Source organism: Entelurus aequoreus, linkage group LG14 (assembly GCF_033978785.1).
Source record: "Entelurus aequoreus isolate RoL-2023_Sb linkage group LG14, RoL_Eaeq_v1.1, whole genome shotgun sequence".
NCBI lineage: Eukaryota > Metazoa > Chordata > Actinopteri > Syngnathiformes > Syngnathidae > Entelurus > Entelurus aequoreus.
In genome coordinates, this window is record NC_084744.1 from 12,152,830 (window position 1) to 12,171,112 (window position 18,283).

The following is an 18,283-nucleotide window of genomic DNA, read 5'->3' on the forward strand; positions in this document are numbered from 1 at the left end:
AAAAAACAAAGTTGAATTATCAAAAAAACAAAGTTGTAATTTTCCGAGAAGTCGTACTTTTAAATACGTCTAAAGCAGCCTTTTTTATGCGTTTATTCCCGTATTCTCTCACATTTTTTTCGTAAAATGACTACCTTATTAATCCATTGTTCAACAAAACCGGGTTAATTTTCTTCAGCATTCTAAATCTTCATCCTCCCAATAATGGATTTTAGTCAGAAATTTTAACTTTTTCCTGTAACTTTACACTTTAATTGTGCAACAAAAAAGTTCTGTTCCTGCCAGAAAAATCTGAATTTTTCAAGTTGTACTTTTCAATGGAGGAACGGCAACATTTGCGATAAATTCTCCGCTTGTATAAGTCTGAGCCTTTTTTTCCCGTAACTTGTACAACAACAACAACATTTGCGTGAGGGAGTAAATTAAATTGTAATCCTAAAACGAAGTACACTAATCGCCCCTTCTATCGCTGTTATTGCTTCCTGACATGACAGCAATAAATGAATTCCTGCAAAGTAGGAATTATGAATTATAAATGGAATATTTTCATTGTTTGAGCATAAAAAAATGTATTAACTACCTTCTAAATAAGTTCTTCTAGACATGAAATACCGTATTTTTCGGACTATAAGTCACAGTTTTTTTTCATAGTTTGGCCGGGGGTGCGACTTATACTCAGGAGCGACTTATGTGTGAAATTATTAACACATTACCGTGAAATATCAAATAATATTATTTAGCTCATTCACGTAAGAGACTAGACGTATAAGATTTCATTGGATTTAGCGATTAGGAGTGACAGATTGTTTGGTAAACGTATAGCATGTTCTATATGTTATAGTTATTTGAATGACTCTTACCATAATATGTTACGTTAACATACCAGGCACGTTCTCAGTTGGTTATTTATGCCTCATATAACGTACACTTATTCAGCCTGTAGTTCACTATTCTTTTTTTTTAAATTGCCTTTCAAATGTCTATTCTTGGTGTTGGGTTTTATCAAATAAATTTCCCCAAAAAATGCGACTTATACTCCAGTGCGACTTATTTATGTTTTTTTCCTTCTTTATTATGCATTTTCGGCCGGTGCGACTTATACTCCTAAAAATACGGTAGCACCCTCTAGTCACCTTTACACTGTTTAATCCAATATAGTAATGCGGCTTGAGGCTGAGCCAATCAGTGGCCACGATACTGAACAGCGTGATCTGATTGGTTTGCTCTCATCTAGTGGCCAATACAACTGTAGTTTACATTTTTTTGTAGTTTATTTAGGCGTTTTAGTCTAGGAAGTGCTTCATTTAGGGCCAAAATGTTGAAGAAAGCGTGATGTGGCGAGGGATGACTATTTTCTATCCTCAGGTATTGCGACTAGTTGTAAAAATGACTTTAGTAGTATGACTTTTCTCCTAAAAGTACATCCTTGTCAGTGATGTCATAGTTTTAGGCCGTTTTTAACTCCAGAGCCAAATGGTGGCCCGCGTCCATCATGGCCATCTTTGGTATTTCTAGGGACACACGTAGGACAAAATGAGGTCCACCATGTTCTTGACGATGACGGGCGAGGGGTGGAGGATGTGAGGGTGACGGTGCGCCACGCTCATCTGCCAGGCGTCCACCAGCAGGACGTCCAGGCCTTTAAACATGGCGCGCAGCACGGCGTCCAGCTGCAGGGAGAACCAGTCGCTGTTGTACAGACTCACCTGCTGGTCCAGGGCCTGGGGGTTGGCCGAGCGGATCACCACCATTGTCCCCGGCGCCCGCTCCAGAAGCCGCACCACGGCTTTGCGGATGTGGCGCAGGCGCCGCACGTACACCTCCACGGGGAAGGTGCTGAAGTGAGACCAGATGCTGAGGGCCACCACCGTGCTGGGACCCCCGCTCAGGCCGTCCAGCTCGTTGGAGATGTAGCGCATCTCGCTGGCCATGACGGTGGTGAAGCGTATCGGCGGCCCGTGGCAGCGGTACGTCACCAGAATGTTGTGGCCGCTGTCCACCGCCATGTAGGGCCCCACCCTTTTAGGACTCTGCAGGTTGAACTCCTTCAAGTCTGCGGAGGGAACAGAATGAGTGGACGCTCGGCGAGAGCGAGACGCCAGGACGCTCACCTGGCAGCGCCTCCACCAGGAACTCAAACCATTGGCGGACGGTGGAATCGCCGTACATGTGCACCACCTTGTTGCTCAAACACCGAGTGATGGCGGACGAGTCGAACTGGCGCATGGCGACGGCGCCTAAAGGTCTCCACGAGTCTTGGTAGTAATACCCAGACGTCTCTTCCAGGTTGATGGCACTTTCTACGGCCGTGCAATGAAAGGCATGGAAACACCTGAAAACAATCAAGCTCTCGGGCGGCGCAGCGGAGGTCCTACCTGTCCTTGAAGGCAGCACCTTGATCGTGTTCTTTCCCGAAGCCAGGATGGGAACTTTGATGTTGACTCCACTGACGGCAAAAACAAGAAGGTTCAGCGTGACAACAGTGCAGGGTTTCCCCGACATGTCGTGGTTTTTGGCGGCGTGCCACGGCAAAATAAAAGCCACCACACCTTAAAAATTAGTTTGTTTTTCTTTTCTTTTTTTTGATACAAACACTCCTAGCCAGGGGTGTCTAACTCATTTTAGATGGGGGGGCCACAGGGAGAAAAATCTACTCCCAAATGGGCCGGACTGGTTAAATCACGGCACGATAACTTAAAAATAAAGACAACTTCAGATTGTTTTCTTTGTTTAAAAATAGAACTAGCACATTCTGAAAAATTTACAAATCATAATGTTGTTGGGGGGTTTTCACACTTACATGTCGCGGGTAATAGTATTCTATCTTTGTTTGTCGTTAATTATACTTTCTGAATAAATTATGTTATGTGATTTTCAATCTATCAAGATAAAAAATAATATCACAATCCAATCAGGATATTATTTATGTAGTTTACCGTATTTTTTCGGATTATAAGTCGCAGTTTTTTTCATACTTTGGCCGGGGGTGCAACATATACTCAGGAGCGACTTGTGTGTGAAATTATTAACACATTGCCGTAAAATATCAAATATTTATCTCATTCGCGTAAGAGACGAAGCAAATGTCAGCAATCGTCACTCACACGTCAACCAATAAAAATTTGGCGGGGGAGGGTCATGGCAGAAGTGCATTGTGGGTCAGGAGATGCTAACTGCTATATGCTACTGCCGAAGCTATTAAAATGGATCACATCAACATTGGCGGTAACTCATAAAAACTGAGAAGGTCTGAACAAAAATGGCACCGAAAAGGAAATCATATACTGCAGATTACAAGCTGGACGTAGTGAAATATGCAGCAGAGAACAGCAATCGAGCAGCAGAAAGAAAAGACATACCAGAGGCGACACCGGGGAGGAAGATTTCATCGGATTTAGCAATTAGGAGTGACAGATTGTTTGGTAAACGTATAGCGTGTTCTATATGTTATAGTTATTTGAATGACTTTTACCATAATATGTTACGTTAACATACCAGTTGGTTATTTATGCCTCATATAACGTACACTTATTCAGCCTGTTGTTCACTATTTTTTATTTATTTTAAATTGTCTTTCAAATGTCTATTCTTGGTGTTGGATTTTATCAAATACATTTCCCCCAAAAATGCGACTTATACTCCAGTGCGACGTATATGTTTTTTTTCCTTCTTTATTGTGCATTTTCGGCCGGTGCGACTTATACTCCGAAAAATACGGTACTCATTTTCCTCGACTGGTGCACTAACATTATGTGGTTTTATTTTTTTATTTTTTTTACAAATGTAGCATAATCAAAGAATTGCTATTGCGATATCTAGTGGACACATTTACAACAGCAGTTTCTTTCACTCAAAAATGTTGGCTCATTTTCATACTTAGCAAACATCGGATAAAACCTGTTCGCGGGCCTGATCCAGGCCACGGGCCGTACGTTTGACACCCTTGCTAAGCCAAAGTGTGGGGAAAAGTAGTGGCTTATAGTCCAAAAAATATTGTTTTCATGTAAAAAAAAAAAAATCTATATAGTTTTAACGGTTTGGATAATTTATGGACTTTTCTTTGTTGAATACAAAACATTCTGGCCGTTAGCAAATAGTTTTAATATTACAGACACACTGAAAAGGTGTGTTATTGTTTGTGCAATGGCGCCATCTTTAAGACAAGTTCGCTCACTGCAGGTGCTGCAGATTGAAAATGTACTTCCCGTTTCGTGCCTCGAACCGGAAGTATAACCGTCCATTGTGTTTCTGCACGAAAGGATTCTTCCATCATCACTCCAGGCAACATTAGTAAGTTTTACAATATAACTAAAACAATTCATACTTACTAAACCGTCTCATGTGTGATGTCTGTAGGGGTGTTTTTATGCATATTTGTACATGCTATCGTAATCAAGCTAGTGTCGTTAGCATTAGCCAATATGCGAACAAGTGTCTGTGTTAGTATTATTAACTTACAATGCTTTTTGTATTGTTTCAGTTTTGTAAATTCACCAATAAGTTACCGTGGACTTTTTGAGTCTGTTTAGTTGACTGGAGATCTAGCTTCCGCAGCCAGTGGGTCCAGGTACTGTTTGGAAACAATTAAGGTATGTAAATAAACATTTACAAAAATTTTCGTACCAGTATTATAGTCTAGTGCGGCTTATATATGTACAAAATATTTTTCTTCTAAAATGTGTTGGGTGCGGCTTAAATACCCATGCACTCCATAGCCCGGGAAATAGGATTAAAGTAATTGTATTGTAGCCTCCAGAAGAAGTCACATACAAGTCTCTTTTTACTTTTATTGCCAATCATATGCTAACAACCGGACCAACTCCACCACATATTCCCCTAGCGCACACGTCCGTCTCTGTGCTTCATTCTCAGACACACAACACTTCCTCATTCTTAGCCAATCTCCTTTCGGTGTGTCTACGATCATGGGAACAATGAACATCAATCGCACACAAACGTAAACATTAACACCAGTGAGCGATGAAGAAGCATAGAATTGAGTTTTATTCTCCAGTTTAGTGGATGCGACTGAGCAAGTGTGGCTAACTGTTATCGTACTCACTGCAATATAGTTGTGGTGGTTAGGGGCGTGGTCAACAATTCATTAGCATATAATTATCATATTCTGTTCTGCTTCTTTTAAAAAGGCTAAATAAATGTTATGCATACCGTATTTTTCGGAGTATAAGCCGCTCCGCAGTATAAGTCGCACTGGCCGAAAATGCATAATAAAGAAGGAAAAAAACATAAACAAGTCGCACTGGAGTATAAGTCGCATTTTTTGGGGAAATGTATTTGATAAAACCCAACACCAAGAATAGACATTTGAAAGGCAATTTAAAATAAATAAAGAATAGTGAACAACAGGCTGAATAAGTGTACGTTATATGAGGCATAAATAACCAACTGAGACCGTGCCTGGTATGTTAACGTAACATATTATGGTAAGAGTCATTCAAATAACTACAACATATAGAACATGCTATACGTTTACCAAACAATCTGTCACTCCTAATCGCTAAATCCCATGAAATCTTATACGTCTAGTCTCTTACGTAAATGAGCTAAATAATATTTGATATTTTACGGTAATGTGTTAATAATTTCACACATAAGTCGCTCCCGAGTATAAGTCGCACCCCTGGCCAAACTATGAAAAAAACTGCGACTTATAGTCCGAAAAATACGGTAATAGTGCAGCTACTTTAAACTTTGACTATGATTATAGTATGATTACAGTAGAAAGCGGATTCACACGGGCCCATTCGCCACGGTTTACCTGACACATGAAACGTGACAATTGTGGGGCATGCTCTATTCACTTTGGCCACAATATGGCAGTAGAGTAAGACATATCTTAAAATGTGTTTTGTTGCTGTATAGAGTGGCGCTTTCCATCATTTTCAGCAGACTGCATTGCAAAATAAATAACCCCCCCATTCCTCTCACGCGAGAGCCACCCAGGAAGGGGGCCATATGAATCCCTTCCCTCCTGTAGCTTGTGCAGGTGTAGCTAACATCAATCAATCATTGTAGTATGATTAGCTTGATTATTTGATTACCTTTGAAAGAGCAGAGCTTCCTTGTTTGTTGTGAGGTTTTTGAGGTAGCCTCCCTTGGCGTGGTTGATCCTGGCATGGCAGCCGAGCGTCTTAGGTTTGTAGCAGTACCACGGCTCGCCAGTGCGAGGGTCTGTGTAGTCGCACAGCGGTCCCCAGTTGGGCGACAGGCACACGTTACATACGGTGGTCTCAAACCGAAGGCCTAGGCGGTAGAGGCTGTTAAAGTACACTCTGTCGGGTCGCTCCTCCCTCAGCCGCCGCAGCACGGCGACCGCCTCGCTCGGGTGCACCATGGTGACCTCCACCTGAGCCGAGCCTTCCCACAGCAGCGGGAATCGAACGGAGTAGAATCCGTTCTCGTGATCCAGCACCACCCCGGCCACGCCCGCCCTGCACTCCGGCGAGTGCAGTCGAGCCAGAAGAAAATCGCCACCGTAGCTTTTAGCTCGGCCCTTAAAGTCGTACATCTGGACGATGATCTCGAGCTGCTCGCCAACGTACCGCCGCCCCTCGTTCTCAGGGGGGAGGATGGAGAAGAGGCTGTGGACCGGGTCGCTGGTCTGCAGAAGGGCGACGGGTCCCGAGCCAGAGGGTGGCCCGGGCCAGGCGATGGAACTCAACAAGTAGCGCTCCTCCAGCTCTTCTTCCAGCGAGGGTTTCTGGCCCAGATGTGCACAGAAGGAGTGATTGTGGTGGTAGACCGGGACGGGTCCAGACAAGGAGGATTGGATGCGGTTCTGGAGCTGCGACAGCGCTGATACCGTGTTACAGTTCCAGTTCTGAAGACATACCAACACATGCAACATAGCAGCGGTAAGAACACCTTTTTGAATTGTTCATTTCGATATGATAGAAATGTATGACGTGTGTAATGTAATCCATGCCTACACAGAAAATCCATATCGCGATATATATTGCATTCTCCTGTGATAACGATACATATCACAATATATAATTTGGTACGTAAATGACATCAGAGCCTTTTCAACCTGCTACAAAGTAAGGCTGCAGCTAACAATTATTTTTCTATCGATTAATCTATAGATTATTTTTTTCGATTAATCGGTTAATCTATAAAAAAAAAAAAAAAAAAAAAATTTCGATTAATCTATAGATTATTTTTCCTTTTGCCGATTATTTTTTTATTCAAAATGAAGATGAAAAAATAAATGTAGGCCAGTTTTTTCAAAAGGCATGGCTTTTATTTACAAAAAAAAAAGAAGTATGGCCACTCAGTCAACATTGACAACAACATGACTAAATATTCTGTAACAATGTAAACATTTAAAACTTTTAACATTTAACAAAATTAAAAGTAGCTTATTTGCTTTTGAATGTGCAAATATAAAAGTCAACATCCAGTGCAAATCTTAATATTCTGCAATAGTATAAGCATTTCAAAAGTAAAAGTATTGCTTATTTTGCTTTAAAATGTGCAAAAATAAAGATAAACATCCAATAAAAAAAAGTGCAAAACGAAATATTCTGTAACAACAGTGGAAACATTTCAACAAAAGTGAAAGTATTGCTTATTTGCTAAAATGTGCAAAAATAAAGATAAACATCCAATACAAAAAAGTGCCAATCTAAATATTCTGGCGCACTGTAAACATTAAGTATTGCTTTTAAAATGTGCAAAATAAACATCCAGTCCAACACAGTACACAATAACCAATTCTACTCATTCCAGTGAGTGACTAACAGTTGTAATGAAGAAAGGTTAGCATGTCTACATGCTCTGGTTCTTTTCATGTTTACAATATTCCCAGCAGTTGAAAATAGGCGCTCAGAAGGGGTCGATGTGGCTGGAACTGAGAGCTAATTAGCCTTCACCTCAAGCCAGGACTGCGAGTGAGCTGAGCTCCAGTTTAAGTTTCTAGAAGGTCAACGTGCTCATAGTGATGTTACTAGTAGTTGACTGGGAGGTGTTTATTATCATTTGGGGAGAGTCCGCTGCCTGATGCTCACCTGCTAAACACCTATCTGCTAGACGCTGAAGCGCTGACTACATGCGCTCTGAATACCCACTGCTGATTGGCTATGGCGTCACATTAGTACCAAAAATTGGCTGCTAACGCTCTGAATACGCACTGCTGATTGGCTGATAATGCTGTGTGTGTACCAATCAGATGGTTGTGTGGGTGGGACAATGCTGCGTGCTGAGACAGAAGCAGAAGGAGCAAAGCAGCTTGTTAAGACTTTAGCTTTAGCTTAGAAACTCGTTCGGTACTAGTGATGGGATCGGCAGTTCTTTTGACTGTACTGAATCACTAGAATCAGTTCCTTAAATTGATTTGTTCAAAAAATTTGTTCACCGAATCACCACCCCCCCCCATGTAGTGCTCTAAAATCTCTTGGTACACAGCTGCATTGACTCGGGACTTGATGAAACACAGTGGACCAACACCAGCAGCTGACATGGCTCCCCAAACCATTGCTGACTGTCGGAACTTCACACTGGATTTCAAACAACTTGGATTTCGCTCCTCAGCCTTCCTCCAGACTCTAGCGCCTTGACTTCCAAATGAAATACAAAACTTGCTTTCATCTGAAAACAGGACTCTGGACCACTCTGCAACTGTCCAGTGCTTCTTTTCCAAAGCCCAAGTCAGACGCTTCTAGAGCACTACATGCTTCCATCTGTTGAAAAGCTCTATGGAGATGATGATTTCATTCTCCAGCATGATCTGGCACCTGCCCACAGGTGGGGTGTATATTGCAGCGTCCCGGAAGAGTTAGTGCTGCAAGGGTTTCTGGGTATTTGTTCTGTTGTGTTTATGTTGTGTTACGGTGCGGATGTTCTCCAGAAATGGGTTTGTCATTCTTGTTTGGTGTGGGTTCACAGTGTGGCGCACATTTGTAACAGTGTTATAGTTGTTTATACGGCAACCCTCAGTGTGACCTGGCTGTTGACCAAGTATGGCTTGCATTCACTTGTGTGTGTGTGTGTGTGTAAAAAGTCGTAGATATTATGTGACTGGGCCGGCACGCAAAGGAAGTGCCTTTAAGGTTTATTGGCGCTCTGTACTTCTCCCTGTTTGTGTACACAGCCCCATTTTTAAAAAAGTCATAAATTTTACTTTTTCAAACCGATACCGATAATTTTGAAACTGATACCGATAATTTCCGATATTACATTTTGAAGCATTTATCGGCCGATAATATCGGCAGTCCGATATTATCGGACATCCCTAATTTCAATTCATCTCAATGGGCAACATTGATTTGAGATACGAGTGTTTTGATTTAAGCGTTCCATCACAGAACCAATTAAGTTTGTAAGTTAAGGTACTACTGTAAATTTTGTATGCAGTGTTGTCCTTTGAGTAGATATTACATGCAGAAAATCTCATTTTGTTAAAGTCTATATGGTCAAAGTGAACGATCAACAATCAGAGGCTACAAGCAATGACATGAACATAAACAAAACCCGCCTCACCTCCAAAATGCTGATGTTGCGCAGCAGGAAGACGAGGCCCAACAGCGCTAGGACGGCCAGGCCGTATTTCCAAACATTTGGCGACATGGTTGACCCTCGTGTCTTCATAATCGTCATTCCACCCTAAAAAGAGGACCAAAACACCACAAATGTACTATCGCCATTAAGTTATTACGTGTCAATTTTTTCCCAACACGGTTCTTTCTTTCAAACAGGAAATTGATTTAATGAAAAATGTAAAAGTTATGGTAAAAATGGATTAAATATGGATTCAATTGGATTGACGCATGCTCAGGTCTGATCAACCTGCAGATGGCCGCATTTAGTGAGGGTGTATGAGGATGAAGGCAGAAACACCCAATGATCTAACTGCACTTTTTGGGGGGAATTTTGCCTACTGTTCACAATCTGTACGAGACAAGAACACACGTCTTTTTATTTTATTTTATTATCCTAAAGATGATTGAAAAAACGCTTGCAATATGCGGCTAATGGGGGTGCTGGAGCACGATGGAGCAGCGTGTAAACCAGTGGTGGGCCGTCAGGGCCAGCAAGGCCTTCTCTACTGGCCTAACATAACCACAAATCATGATCATAATTTAATGTACTTTCCCTAAATATCTAAAAGTATTCATATTCTCTTCATGTCATATTATGCTTGTTCCAGTGCGGTCGTTTTTAGTTTTAGTTTGTATCCAATCAGAATTTAGCTAGCTTATGTTGCTATGCTTTATGAAATCTACCAGAGGTCTTCAGAATCAACAATGGGGGCGTCCGTGCACTGTAAGTGAACGGGGACGTACAGTTGATAGACAGTTGCGATAGCCAATCAGATCACGAGTTGTTGTCAGTAAGGCCTTCTAGATGCCCTCACGTTGAACATGACATTTACGCGTCCTGTGATTGGATACTCATCGGGACCGTTAGCGGATGAATTTGAGAACACAGAGTTGAGAGACAGTTGCGATAGCCAATCAGATCACAAGTTGTTGACAGTACCCTATCTAAGTAGCCTGATGTTAACGAGACTGTGATCGGATACTCACACGCAGGAAGTGTTGCGCCGTAGCCAGACGGGGATAGCAGAGAAGGAGAACAAAACGTTGATTAGGTGGCAGATATATATTTGCAAGGTCATTTTCGGAAGGATATTTAAAGAGAAACTACATCTTGTGAGACCATGTCGGGCAACCCCGGAATCTAGCTCAGCTGTTCTGGCGATGAAATGGGGAACGGCGTCAAATACCGTATTTTTCGGAGTATAAGTCGCACCGGCCGAAAATGCATAATAAAGAAGGAAAAAAACATATATAAGTCGCACTGGAGTATAAGTCGCATTTTTTGGGGAAATTTATTTGATAAAACCCAACACCAAGAATAGACATTTGAAAGGCAATTTAAAATCAATAAAGAATAGTGAACAACAGGCTGAATAAGTGTACGTTATATGAGGCATAAATAACCAACTGAGAACGTGCCTGGTGTGTTAACGTAACATATTATGGTAAGAGTCATTCAAATAACTCTAACATATAGAACATGCTATACGTTTACCAAACAATCTGTCACTCCTAATCGCAAAGTCCCATGAAATTTTATACGTCTAGTCTCTTACGTGAATGAGCTAAATAATATGATTTGATATTTTACGGTAATGTGTTAATAATTTCACACATAAGTCGCTCCTGAGTATAAGTCGCACCCCCGGCCAAATTACGAAAAAAACTGACTTATAGTCCGAAAAATACGGTAGGTCCTATTAATTGTGAGTTCAATTATTTTAGTTTTTCACTTTTAATAAAGTTTTTTGCTATTTTAATTTTGACAGTACCACATAAGATATGTTTTAATTGCTGATGCGTTTTAATAGTTTTTTAAATGCGCCACAAAATAACACGTTTTGTATACTGTTTCATTCATTTTTTCACTTTCATTTATTCATTTATTTCAGGCAATGACATTTAATAAAAATAAAGTACAAGGTAGACAATACATAATAATGTAAATTAATAAAGTGCAAAAGGCAATGTATAGTATGTAAGCATGACTGTCCAGTTTTGCCTGAAAGGGAGTGGGAAGAAGATAATTTATTTAATCCCACCCCCAGTTCTCCATTCAGTGATTATTCCATTGAGTTTCACTGTTACTTTGTTTAAGGATTATAATACAAATGTTGTATCATAGGGGCATTACCACAGGTAACAATAATTATAACACTGGATCAACAATTTGTATCAACAATGTAGGAAGAATGAATATACCAACAATGGTAATAGACAAAATACCAATAATGGTAATAGACAACATAGCAATAATGGTAAGGAAACATTGAGCACATGTTAACACTTTGAGACAGAGTACAGCAGCAGGTCAAATTAAAGACCCTCATCTCTATATTTGAACCAGACCCCATGTTTGTATAATAGTTTAAATCGATTAATAGTTTGGCATTGCTTGTGTTGCAAGTCCAGTTTGTTCCATAGTTTTACTCCGCATACAGACACACAAAAACGTTAACGAGTGGTTTGAGCTCTCAGCAATGAGAAATATCCAAAGCCTCTCAAGTTATGAGCCTGCACTCGTCTTATAAAAAAACGTTGTAGATTAGGCGGCAATGATTTGTTAAATCAGGCATGTGATTTGACCACAATGAAAAAGACTGAAAAAACTTCCGGGGGTCTGGGGGACGAAGGCCCCCAGCCAGGTCCCTGGTGGGGGGACAAGGGGGGGAACGCCCCCCGAAGCTCCTGGTTTTTCACCAATTTACCTTGCTAAAATTAACAAAGACAGCACCATGTGAAGAAAATATTTTAGTGTTTAAAGACATGAAAACATCATTAATAGAACATACATAACCCAATTATCCTAATGAATCACTGTATATGGTTCAGTCCCAACAGTATTTAGTCACTAATATTTACATCTTGTGTTCATTTCACATCCACAGGTGTCACATTGATCAGTGTTATTATCTACAGTTTATTTACAGTATTACCACATTACTTCAGTTCTTGTAATGTAAACATTTCATTCTTTTCGCCAAAATAGGATATACATTTATGAAAATAATTAAACATGTTTAGTATTGTTTACTCATATTTGAAAATAGGAAATAATAATGTGATGACACTGACATATTGCATGAAACAAGTGTGAAAATATTTACCTTCAAGATTGTTACACCACTGACAATAGTTTCAACAGACTACATAAGAACTTAATATTACAAAATAGTATTATATGCAAATTTATTTCAAATAAATTGTTAACTGGAATCAATAATGCGACTCTTTGAATTTCTGTAATTTCATAATGTATTTTCATGTGGCTTTTTATTTTTAGAAAAACCCATTTATATTTCGCTAAGCAATAATTGGTTAATATTTAAAACAAACATGCGTATTTCGCAAGCAAATATTTTTTTAGCTTACCTCATTATTAACAACCCTGTCTGCAACTGAAGTGGGTGGATCTTTCCTCTCGATGTCTACGGCAGTTGTCGATGTAAACAAAGGATGAAGTCCGTAAGGTTTGCTCACTTTCGGTTGACATCCAAAAGTACCAGCTAGTGAAAAGTTCGTTTTCTTTGCTTCAAGTTGTTTCATGTTTTTGGCGTTTCGCATGTACTTCCAAAGCCTTGAAACCTCGTGATCCATAGTCAATATTACCATGACACCACGTGCACAAAACATTTCCGGGACGATCGATTTTCCGAACAAAGTCGTAACTTTCTTCTTCCCAACAGTATCAGTGATTTCCCTTTCCATCCAGTCCCATCGAAACTTATTCTTGACATGTTTATCAATTTATTTTACTCGTAAAGCGTCCTTTCTCTCGAGAACCGACATTGTTTACATATGGAAAATGGCCGTAGTAACCATTATGAATGATGACGTTATTAACGTCATCATTCATAACAGATGTCCTGATTGGTCACAAGGAACATATCGACCAATCAACTACGGCGTAATATAAACTACGTCTCGAATCTTGATTTAGGGTCGGAAAAAACCCGGAAAAACGGGAGATAATTTTTTTTTCCCCCGAGATTAAAAAAGACGGAATTCCGACTTTAGACGGAAAAATCACATGCCTGTTAAATGCTTTATATAAGATTATTAATGTAACCACGTTAAACCCAGATTCCGAACTAACAAAGGTCTTAACTCATTCTCTTTCTATGCCACATCAATGTGGAATGCGCTCCCAACAGGTATAAAAGAAAGGGCATCTCTATCCTCCTTCAAAACCGCTATAAAAGTTCACCTCCAGGCAGCTACAACCCTAAACTAACACCCTCCCCGGATTGCTAATAATCAAATGTAAACAATCAAATGCAGATTCTTTTTCTTATGCCTTCTGATCTCTCTCTCTCTCTCTCTCTCTCTCTCTCTCTCTCTCTCTCTCTCTCTCTCTCTCTCTCTCTCTCTCTCTCTCTCTCTCTCTCTCTCTCTCTCTCTCTCTATGTCCACTACTTGATGTCCATATCCCCCCCCCCCCCCACCCCACCCCCCCTCCACACTCCTGATTGTAAATAATGTAAATAATTCAATGTGATTATCTTGTGTGATGACTGTATTATGATGATAGTATATATGATAGTATATATCTGTATCATGAATCAATTTAAGTGGACCCCGACTTAAACAAGTTGAAAAACTTATTCGGGTGTTACCATTTAGTGGTCAATTGTACGGAATATGTACTTCACTGTGCAACCTACTAATAAAAGTCTCAATCAATCAATCAATCAATATTTAACAAAGTCATCAAATTTGAGCAACTTTGATTGCATAAACAGATTATGAGTATGTTCTAAAAAAAACAACGTTGTGAATGATCCGCACTTGTCTTTTCTGTAATATGATCAGAGGATTAACTGTGTTGTGGTAAGTATTCCCCCATACTTCAACACAATATGTAAGGTATGGGAGTACCAAGGTGCAGTTGATGTGATCCAATGCCCAGTAGGGCGTAAATGTACTTCTCCAGCAATGGTCATGTGGGGACATCACTTATGGTATTTTGAGAGGTAATCTTTGAAGTCGGAAATCTCTGAAGGCCTAGGTGGGAAACGCACGGTCCGCCACTGGTGTAAATATCAGAATCAGAATCAGAATAGTTTTATTGCCATTGTTTGAGAACGGGTTCACAAACTAGGAATTTTTCTTGGTGCAAACGTGCGACATAAAACACATATAACACATATTTGGTATAAAAAGAGCTGTGACTGAGCTATCAGATAGACTTAGAAGGAATTCAAGGAGCTGCTGTTAGGAGTTCTTGTTCATTTGCCTGATGGCCGAGGGGAAAAAAACTGTTCAGGTGGCGGGAGGTGTGGGTCTGGATGGAGCGTAGTCTCCTGCCTGAGGGGAGAGGGGAGAATAGTGTGTGTCCAGGGTGAGAAGAGTCAGCTGTGATCCGACCCACACGCCTCCTGGTCCTGGAGGAGAACAAGTCCTGGAGGGATGGGAGCTTGCAGCCAATCACCTTCTCCGCAGCACGTACGATGCGTTGCAGTCTATTCTTATCCTGGACTGTGGCGCCGGGGAACCACACTGTGATGGAGGAGGTCAGGATGGACTCTATGATGGCCGAGTAAAACTGCACCAGCATCTCGGTCGGCACCTTAAGTTTCCTCAGCTGCCGCAGGAAGTACATCCTCTGCTGGGCCTTCTTGATGAGGGAGCTGATGGTCAGCTCCCACTTGAGGTCCTGGGTGACGGTGGTGCCCAAGAAACGGAAGGAGTCCACAATGGGGACTGGGGTGGGAGAGTCAATCAGGGTGAGGGGGGATGGTGGGGCTGTGACTTTCCTGAAGTCCATGATCATCTCCACTGTTTTCTGGGCGTTCAGCTCCAGGTTATTTAGGCTGCACCAGGACGTCAGCAGGTCTACCTCTCTCCTGTAGGCGGACTCATCGCCATTCGAGATGAGCCCGATGAGGGTGGTGTCATCCGCAAACTTGAGCAGTTTTACGGATTGGTGACTGGAGGTGCAGCAGTTTGTATACAGGGAGAAGACCCAGGGGGAGAGTACACAGCCCTGAAGAGTACCAGTGTTTGTGGTTCGACTGTCCGAGACAATCTTCCCCAGCCTTACGTGCTGTCTTCGGTCTGTCAGGAAGTCATTAATCTAACTGCAGAGGGAGTCGGGCACGCTGAGCTGGTAGAGCTTGTCTCGTAGCAGTCCAGGGAGGATGGTGTTGAAGGCAGAGCTGAAGTCCACAAACAGGATCCTTGCGTAGGTTCCTGGGGAGTCCAGATGCTCCAGGATGAAGTGGAGGGCCAGGTTCACTGCATCATCCACAGACCTGTTGGCTCTGTAGGCAAACTGCAGTGGGTCCAGGAGGGGGGCGGTGATGTCCTTGAGGTGGTGCAGGACCAAGCGCTCAAAGGACTTCATGACCACAGACGTCAGCGCGACCGGCCTGTAGTCATTTAGTCCTGTGATCCGTGCTTTCTTGGGGACAGGGACAATGGTAGAGGTCTTAAAGCCGGACGGCACGCGGCATAGATCCAGAGAGGTGTTAAAAATGTCAGTGAAGACAGGAGCCAGCTGGTCCGCACAGTGTCTGAGAGTGGAGGGGGAGACATCATCCGGCCCGGGGGCCTTCCGCGTATTCAGCTTCAAGAACTGCCGGCGTACATCCTCTTCTTTAATGGAGAGGGTCTTTACAGTCTTATTGTGTTTTTGGAGTCCTGTGATGTAGCGTTCTCCTGGCAACCGCCAAACCCAGACTCGTCCATCAGATTGCCAGATGGAAAGACGTGATTCATCACTCCAGAGAACACGTCTCCACTGCTCTATAGTCCAGTGGCGACGTGCTTTACACCACTGCATCCGACTTGGTGACGTATGGCTTAGATGCAGCTGCTCGGCCATGGAAACCCATTCCATGAAGCTCTCTGCGTGCTGCACGTGGGCTAATTGTAAGGTCACATGAAGTTTGGAGCTCTGTAGCAACTGACTGCGCAGAAAGTCTTTGCACTATGCGCTTCAGCATCCACTGACCCCTCTCTGTCAGCTTACGTTGCCTACCACTTGGTGGCTGAGTTGCTGTTGTTCCCAAACTCTTCCATTTCCTTATAATAAAGCCAACAGTTGACTTTGGAATATTTAGGAGCGAGGAAATTTCACGACTGGATTTGTTGCACAGGTGGCATCCTATGACAGTTCCACGCTGGAAATCACTGAGCTCCTGAGAGCGGCCCATTCTTTGACAAATGTTTGTAGAAACAGTCTCCACGCCTAAGTGCTTGATTTTATACACCTGTGGCCGGGCCAAGTGATTAGGACACCTGATTCGGATCATTTGGATGGGTTGCCAAATACTTTTAGTGTATATGCCTGCCTAGAACTGGCCCTGTTGTGTTTCATTGGCTGCTTCTTCCTACTCCTTTTCAGATATGTTGTAATGTGAAAATGTAACCACTGTTCCTTAATGTAACTAACCAAACATGTCTGAAATATACAATAAGCATATAACCACGATGCACGTATCGGTAATATCTATCTGCACCGGGAGGTCTACGCTCTATTCAAGATGGTCATGAATGCTGAACTAAAACAACAATATTGTGATAAACACAAAAATAAAGCGACGTTTGTTGAGCTCATTTGTCTTTTAAAGTTTAAGGTTGTTGTTGTTTTTTTTACCGTTTTGTCTTCCGAACACAAAAAATAACCCTACAAAAACAACAACCTCTAATGCAGCAGTCGAACCATTTCAATTAATTGTAAGTATGGTAAAACACAGTATTTATATGTACACAAAGATATAAACATAGATATATTATTTAACTTACATCACGATGGCCGGTCTGTTATTTAGCAGCATGAGCTCAGTCCATTAGGGGGCAGGGAGAGAAGCAGCCCGGGTTCGGTTGACGAGGACAGCCTGGTTCGGGGGAAAAAGGAGGCAAAAAAAGACACATTTCTATTTTGTTTGTTGAAACTCAAAAAAAGGCGAGCCAATAGGTCGACAATTTGAGTCAAGTCCAAGTCAGGCTGCAGATTTATTAATAAGCCACGCCCATTCAAGTATCGTCGACCGTGATTGGGAGCTATTTACTCCACTTCCGTGTTCCTTTGAACCAATTAGAAGCGTCTTACAAGTGCACGCGATTCAGCGCAATTCGATTTTTTTTCCACATTTGTCCTTTAATTAATTTGATTGAACTTTTTTTAAAAATATACATATATAAAAAATGTATCTATAAGCATACATGCTGGATGTATATTTATAGATACGTCAGGATTTTTTAAAAGTAAAATTACTGAAGTTTTTTTTTAATTTTTAACTTAAAAATAAAAACATACAATTAGATGAATACCCCCGCGACCCCGAAAGGAATAAGCGGTAGAAATGGATGGATGGATGGAATTAGATGAATACAAAGTATTGATGTCAACCTTAAATAAAACTAAACATTTGTAGGTTTTGTATTGTGTCTTTTTATCCCATTTATATTTTTTATTTTGTAAGATCAACTTCTGCTGGTAACTTAAGACTGGACAATGTTAATGTACACGCAAATTATTTGTAAATGCTCTACATTTACTTTACATCATTACACTTACATAACGTTTAATAATGGCGACAGTTACAATATGAGAATATCACTTTACATTATTTCCTTTTGGGAAAACAAATGGTGTTTTGGAGAGGACTGAGCTGTGTGAGAAATTTCAAGTTAATTCGACTTATGGGGTTAAATTGTTGTATATTTGTCAGACAAATGGCACAAGCTACATAGTAATGCTACATTTTTGGACACAT

General features: G+C 41.3%; 1 protein-coding gene across 3 annotated transcripts; it reads right to left on the reverse strand.

Annotated features, from left to right (window-relative positions):
• Positions 1-17,539, reverse strand: nxpe3 (neurexophilin and PC-esterase domain family, member 3). 3 transcript variants are annotated; one of them, XM_062068920.1, is made up of 6 exons: positions 12,933-13,317; positions 9,502-9,624; positions 6,063-6,841; positions 2,376-2,446; positions 2,112-2,300; positions 1-2,053 (listed from the first exon to the last, which is right to left on the reverse strand). In XM_062068920.1, the coding sequence occupies exons 1-6, from the start codon at positions 13,266-13,268 to the stop codon at positions 1,512-1,514; spliced, it is 2,040 nt and encodes a 679-aa protein (XP_061924904.1). In that variant the 5' UTR covers positions 13,269-13,317; the 3' UTR covers positions 1-1,511. The 3 variants fall into 3 exon arrangements, with proteins under 3 accessions (XP_061924904.1, XP_061924905.1, XP_061924903.1); XM_062068921.1 differs by lacking the exon at positions 12,933-13,317 and adding an exon at positions 17,310-17,539 and having other exon boundaries at positions 2,112-2,446; XM_062068919.1 differs by having other exon boundaries at positions 2,112-2,446; positions 12,933-13,322.
• Between the last annotated feature and the right edge of the window lie 744 nt (positions 17,540-18,283).